We start from the raw sequence: 7,722 nt of genomic DNA, 5'->3' as shown, positions 1-7,722 counted from the left end.
CAAGCATTTTTTCTGAAATACCAAAAAGAATATGAACGATTCTTAATAAACATCATACTACTCACGGAAAACTCGGGGAAAATGTTTGCAAATACCAACTTCAAATGGTTGTCCTTTATGCGAAGCAAAACTTCACAAAAAAAGTAGTGGATTTTTTTTTTTCTTTTCCAAACAGAATGTGAGGGTCTCAGGTATTATGAATAACTTCAGCTTTTTGGTGTTCAAAATATTCTCTCACTCTTAGTTTTTAATATTTCGATATTTATAAGCATTTCTGAACTGTTTTCTTCTTATTTTAATATACATAACTATTTATTACAGTAATTTAAGTTTTACAAACAATGGGCTAATAGCGCTTTTTAGCGATCCAAAAAACCGGGAAATTCAGATATCCGGGATAGCGATGGTCCCGAACTTCCCGGATAATTGGTTCTCTACTGTATAATGTTTTGAATCAATGTTTCCAAGATCTTTGGCGCAAAGCTAAGGAACTTGGGATACATTGGTCCAACTTCCAGCTTCAATTTTTTAGTATAGCCTGCTATCTCTATATTAGTTTCCTTACTTTATGTTTACAACTTTTGGCTGTAAACAATATGTTAGACCATGGCCCCACTTAATTCTTATATGCCATGACAATCAAACTCATGGCAACAAAGAGGGCGCTACAGAGAACCCCTGTTTCCATTAAGTTGCCGTTGATTGGTGGATGCGGGGGTTCCACGTGGCGCCTCTTGCGGTCAAAATGGGCGACGTCCAATCAAAAATAAATAAACTTTGAAACGTTGACAGAGATTGGTGGATGCATGAGCTGCATCGTTTTAACACAGAAAAGTAATAAATTGCCAAGGCCCGTTAAGCGAAAGCGCCAATAAATGGTCGATGGTTAGGGGGAAGGGGGGGGGGTGCATGACCCTCTTCTTGCATAGCATCCAACCTCGATCTGATGATACCAGACCAACCAAACATTTTTCATCATGTTTTAATTTATGAGTTTATTTTGTGGTTTTGTTTTTGGTCTCATTTACCTAATGTTTGTTTTAGAAGGAATTCTCACTCCCATTCCTAGTCCACTATGACGTAGTTTGACTATTCGGTTTCCAAACCTTCAAAACTATTTCCTATTCCTATTCAGAGTCACAACTGACTACAACTGTATTTATGTCGAGGACTGCATACTAAGTGCCTTGCCTCCATTATTTTATATACCGATAGATGGCAGCATCATCACCGGATCGAACAGTTAATGAGAATTTAGAACTAGTCCAGGAGCTAATAGGTACCTGGTGCTAGCACCCCCAGAGGTATCGTTTCACTTGGAGGACATTGAGACCACGAGCCTATTTAACGTCGCCCAGTCCCCTTTAATGACGACGGTGGGTCTTCGACCATCGAGGTTCGAACCCAGGACCCTCCGGCCCCGAATCCGACCCCATCTCACTAATGTGTTTCTAGAAAGTGTGATGCTGCCTGTGGTTGGTAGCTATCTCACTGGTTTTGGACACTGGGGCAGAATTCTCCTCCCTTTAAGAGACCAATATGCCATTCTAGTGGGATATTGTTTAGACGCGTTTCCAAATAAATCCGATCGTGTCTATCTATCTGTATCGCTCGAACTTCTCGAGCACTCTAGAGAACTGAAGGTTGAACCAAGTATCGATAGATTCTACATTTTTCGGGGATCATGTTTGGATAATTTACATCTTTGTACGACTTTAGTTTGGGCTATGGCCTCTATATACACGAGCCGACGCATCGGCTCAAGATCAGCCATTTTGGATCGGAGTGCGTGTTTGAGTGGTTATCCTTTCTGGCAAGTTATCGCGTTTGGTGATTTTTCACTGCGAGCAATTATTAGCTCACGTGAATTGTTTATAAAATAAAATATTATTTTCGGCAAATTTGGCGAAATCCGAAACTTTGCTGTGGTTACCCTAGCAGCGCAACAATAAAAAAATCCGATCCAAAATGGCTAAATTTAAGCTGACGCGTCGGCCTATCTACATAGCGGCTCTAGTTTGGGGCAGAAATTAATTGAAAACGTCATTTTCCTCTCTTTCGCGAAAAATCTCGTATTCGGTTACTGGCAAGTTGCTAATAACTTCTCTCTTTTTCTGCTTAAAGTGGAAGTGACTTGGCAGACGAGAGAAAAATCGATCTTGGAATGGTTCGAGCTAAGGCCCCTATAGTGGAGGAGCCGACGCATCCGCCATTTTGGAGCAAACTTGATCCAGTGCTTCGTGGCGATAGCATTGCTGCTGATGTTTACATTTCTTTAGCATGTGTTGAATTTAGTCAAATAGGTGGCTGTTCGGCTGTTAATCGTGCAAAAAGCTCCAAAAAAGGATTTCAGCTCTTCAGATTTCCAACAGATGCAGAAAGAAAAAAGAAATGGATAGTTAATAGCCCGCAAAGTGACTGGCAGCCTGGAAACGACGCCAACTGTTTCCAAAATTTCGCCAATGTTCACCTTCGCTCTCCGACTCTCTCGTTCCCTGTTTGGCGAGTGATTGCCAATAAAGGTAGCCTTCCCTGTTGTACGCTTGCTCCAAAATGGCGGATGCGTCGGCCTCTCCGGTTATAGGGGCTCTAGTTCGAGCGACAGAGGATTAGGTTATAGATAGAGGCGAAGCGCTGACAGGGTTGCCACTCAATTTTGGAAAAAAAATTCCCTGTGTTTTCCCTGTATGAAAATAAAACATTACAAACGAGCGAGCACTGATTATTTGGAAAAGAACATTAATATCTTGATACTTTCACCACAGGGTAAAAAATCGAAACACACATTTCTAAATAATGAGGGAAAATAAATAAGAATTCATAATAACTGAAATAATAGCATGGTGGTTGAATATATTCAACTTTTTATTCAAAAAAAAACTTCTCTTAGCCATGGACCTAAAAGTGTATAAGTGACCCAGAACAATGATGATTGACGACTCATTTCATACACTCTAAATTATCATGAAATTCAAGATTCTATTTCTATGATAAATATTTTAATATTTACTTTAAAAAAAAAACTTTCAAGCAAAATTACCATTTTTTATTTTATTTTATTTCCGAACTTTATTAATATTCTCATTATAATTATTACTATTTATTTAATTTTTGGTAGTTTATACATTTGGGAATTGATTTTTGTAACTTTAATTTAAGAAGGAAAAAAAAAATCCCTGTATTTTCCAGGTTTTTGAGGAAATTTTCGAAATTCCCTGGATTTTCCCTGTTTCTTTTTGTTGATTTTTGAATTCCCTGTGTTTTCCCTGTTTCTTCAGGTTTCCCTGTGGCGTGGCAACACTGGCTGAAATTTAAATCACATAAAGCGATAAAGTTAACATTGTTTGTTTTGTCACTGTGTTTTCACACGAGACACAGATTTACCATCTCACCTGTTCGATGTGTGCCTGCTGAGCCGCCTGCGGCGCTGCATATCTCGTGGGGGCGGCCGCTCCCGCCTTGGCCCTGACGACCACGTCGGCCGGCTGTTCGGGGCTGGCCCCCGCCTCGTCGGTCTCCACCTCGGCCCTGAAGCCCTGGTCGTCGGCTACGTAGGAGACCAGTCGTACGGACCCGTCCTCGTTGGTGACCCTGTAGGAGCCCGTCACCTTGCCGGACCCGTCGGAGGACTCCTGGCGGGAACTGCCGGATGACTCGTAGCCGAAGGAGTAGGGGGATGGGGGAGCCTGCTGGGGCGCAGGGGCGTTGAAGGTCGGGGCCTGTTGGGGCGCAGGGGCGTTGAAGGTCGGAGCCTGTTGGTGTGCAGGGGCGTTGAAGGCGGCGACGCTCTGGTACTGCGGAGGAGCCTGGTCGGGAGACAGGAGTAATATTAGTCATCAACATGCAGTTCAACGTCATCTATCTAAAGCAATTCAGATAATCGAAAACCCGGAAAATTCGAGGAATATGAATATTACTAGCGGTACCAAGAAAATTAAATAGGTCAGTTGGTTCGCCTGTTTATTTACAAATAATGGATGATGAATTTCTCGCCAATTTGCTATGCTTGCCCATGTTACGGTTCCACGCTATGATAATTTGGTAGTTTACTCGCCCACGTTGTGATAATTTGCTCGGGAAAATGTTCTTAAAATTGGAATAGAAAAAGAACAAAATCGAATTTTTCGAAAAATCGCTTCGAGGTGCACACCCCCACGCTATAAACTAATTCTGTGCCAAATTTCATGAAAATTGGCCGAACGGTCTAAGGGCTACGCGCATCACAGAGATCCAAACGGAGAGATTTTCAGCTTCATTACTGGTGAAGATTAATCAAAGCAAATCCTTAATCAATCAGACATACCGAGTATTGCATTAAAAAACAATGTTTTGTGATGAAACTACAAGCAACTGCTTACAATACATTGAAAATTTCAAAAGTACTGTCTGACCAGGGAATGTATGGAAAGGCAAACATCCGGTTTACAGGCGGAAATGGACGCATCTATTAGTTTTCAGGGATGCCAGTTTTTGCAGATGCATGTTGGGCAAATCGGGCAGAGTCTCATTTAAAACTCGACGTTAAATCCCGGTTATCACAAATTTGCCATTTCAACTGCGCTTGCGCGCGGACTTAGCTGTTTTCAAAAATCTTGCTAAAATTAATTACAAACATTTTAAGCTTGGTAATATGAGATGGCAACAGATAAAAATCAGAAATCATAAAGTTTTCTCTGATTTAGTTTTTAGGCCTCAGCATCACTTCTAATACAAAGCCGAACCCTCAACCTAAATAAAAATGTATAATACTAAGTTATTTACGCCTAACGTAAAATATCCGCAAAAGACGGATTTCTGTACTCATATTCCAGTCATTTTTGAAGTACACAACGTGTTTTACATTTATGTTAAATAAATTTTTCCAAACTAATAAATATTGAAGTGTCGTTTTTCTCTTAAGATTACAAGTTATTCATATCCGTAGTTTCATATAATATATCCCGAAATCGCTGTGAAAATATTCTAACGCATTCATTAATTTGGTGGGACTCTCGCTCAACCTAAATATAAACAAGCAGCACGAAATCTTAAAACAGAAAGCCCAAAAAGCAAAGTCCGCGCGCAAACGCAGTTGAAATGGCAAATTTGTGATAACCGGGATTTAACGTCGAGTCTCATTTAAATAGGCGGAACATGCGCATCCAATTTTGACATTTCCTCCTCATTTCACTCGTTTTAACATAGAGTAAAGAAATTTTCAAAGAGAGTCAATGGTAATAAAAAGGAGATGATGTTGAAGCCGGAATTATGGGATAGAGCGGTGCAATGATGAGCGGGGTTATGATAACATGATCGCTTCGCGGGAATAGTTTTCACCCAATCTCGCAAAGAGACCGAATAAAGTAACTGGCGGATTGGTTTGCGTTTTAATTCATGTTTTAACGCAATTTCAAAAACGTGCTTCATAAACTTGCAACAATATCTAAGTTTAAATTAACAACCAATCGAGATTCATAAATGGAATGTTGTGAATCAAAATATATCTTATGATATTTAGCAAGAAGCTGAGGATCTTGGGATACAGCGGTGCAGCTTCTGACTACTATAACAAAACATAATTACAAAGCATCAGTACTGTTAACAGTTACATCAATACTGTTATACAGTACTGGAGTAACTGTTAAGAAACATTTACATCAGTACTGTAACTGTTGTACAGTACTGACTGTTACACTGATTGTTACTTACTGTACTGTTACATCAGTACAGTAGGATGATTAGCATTGTTAACACTTACATCAGTACTGTTATACAGTACATCATAACAGTTAACATCAGTACTGATGTAACTGTTAAGAAACAATTACATCAGTACTGTAACTGTTGTACAGTACTGACTGTTACACTGATTGTTACTTTATGTACTGTTATATCAGTGCAGTAAGATGATCAGTATTGTTAACACTTACATCAGTACTGTTATACAGTACATCATAACAGTTAACATCAGTACTGTTACATGCATCAGTACTGTTAACGTGGGTCGTTTCCAGGTCGTGTTTCATGACGAATGTTAAGAAACATCAAGGCATTTAAAAATTTAGGCATTTCATGCATTTGGCAAAGATACATAGCCTAAGAAAACAGCAAAGTGTACTTTCATAACTACTGATTTTCATTTTATCTACACCAATTTTAATTGGTACTTAAGGAAAAACAGAGTTCGATGAAAAAAGTGACGGAAAACAATAGTAAAGCATCAATAAAAAGGATCATGTGTTGAAATGAAAATCTTTCACCTGTTTTTGGAAGACGTTTTTCGTGGCGCGATTCGTCTTTCCATCGCCCAGGGCGAGGCAGGCGGTGATCGCCGGAAGCAACAAAAGAACCTGGAAGAGAAAGAGATGATTAGAAACATATTGTTACAAATCCTGTAAATAGTAATTATTGTAGTAACGTAACCTGTAAATAGTTTCCCGTAATGAATATACAACCCCTTAACATATGGCTAAAGTATACGACCCCCCTATTTCCTTTTTGTTCATTGATAAAATTTGATAACGGTCTACTATGTTCTAGAAGGGTGTGGAATATTTGAGAGATTTCTTTTCGGTGTGTATATAAACCGTTACGCTGGATAAAGAGGGGAGTTTCGATTGAGAGTTCGTTCTGAGAGCGTATTTGCTCTGTTTATTGCGCGGCATTTCGCTGTGTTGTTTTCGTATTTGGAAGTAAATACGTGTGTAAACGTTGAGTTTACGGTGTTGTGTGATATTTGCTTAATTGCTGATGAATAATTTAGCAGTTGTTGACGCTCTTTCCTGTACATAGTGTAAATAAATTTCCTGTATTTTTTTAATCAAGAACTGTGTCTTCATTTCAAGAAAGTGGAAGTCGCACCGAATCCGTTACAATATTCTTCTGAATTCTACACAACTGAAATAAGAAAATCTCAACTGATATAAAAATGCAGTAAATGATTAGAAATATTCAGCTGAATTCAACACAAAATAAATAAGATAATCTCAACTAATATTATCAATATACTGATATACAGTAAAACCTCGTTAAGTCGTCACTCAAGGGACCAAAAATTTTTGACCACCTATGCGGAGTGACTACTTATGTGGAGTGGGAAATTAAGGAAGAAAAAAAAAAAGCCTTACAAATATTCACGAATAGCAGTAGAATTCTGTGAGAAAAACAATAGCTTATGTAATCAATGTCTATAAATTAGTGGACATTTTAAAAAGGGGGGAAATACTAATTGTAGTTACTTTGTTTTATTTTCTCTTACTTATACATTACTAAATAACAACAACTTATTTTAACTTAATGTAATTACGGTACATGAATACAATGGTTCAATGTTAACTGATGAAGTTGTTGCTTACGGAAAAGAACGATCTCTTCTAACATACATCAAGCTTTGAATTCTGTGTTTTGTAGTTCCTTGAACGGATGTTAAATACTGACTAACTTTCTCCGGGTATTAGATTTTGTCTGTCTTGTTGGAAAGAGTTTGATTCATATTCTCGGCACTCGGCAGAGTCACAGCAAGAAGTATGTTTTGAACGACCAGAACGGAGGATCGAGATTTCAAGGAAAAATGACTATCAAACAACCTTTCAACTAAGTTCGACACTATTCTCTAAGATACGATAAAGAAAAGGAATTTTAGAAAATAATTTTTGAGTGACTAGTTAACCGGGTAAAATTAAATTTGGTGACCAGTAAAGGAGGATCATTTTACATTACTGTGAATGAGAACTTTTCGCGACC

The 7,722-nt window shown here is 38.6% G+C and overlaps 1 protein-coding gene across 1 annotated transcript; it reads right to left on the bottom strand.

The window, feature by feature from the left end:
* Positions 1–3,380: 3,380 nt before the first annotated feature.
* Positions 3,381–6,332, bottom strand: LOC129226167 (cuticle protein 7-like; the record flags this gene model as incomplete). Its single annotated transcript, XM_054860766.1, is given in 2 exon segments — positions 3,381–3,806; positions 6,240–6,332. Coding segments are annotated over 2 exon segments (519 nt in total), but the record flags the coding sequence as incomplete, so codon positions are not given.
* Between the last annotated feature and the right edge of the window lie 1,390 nt (positions 6,333–7,722).

The sequence above is a fragment of the Uloborus diversus genome, chromosome 7 (assembly GCF_026930045.1).
Source record: "Uloborus diversus isolate 005 chromosome 7, Udiv.v.3.1, whole genome shotgun sequence".
NCBI classification, from domain to species: domain Eukaryota; kingdom Metazoa; phylum Arthropoda; class Arachnida; order Araneae; family Uloboridae; genus Uloborus; species Uloborus diversus.
Note: the sequence above shows the minus strand (reverse complement) of the source record. Positions and strands in the feature narration are given on the sequence as shown.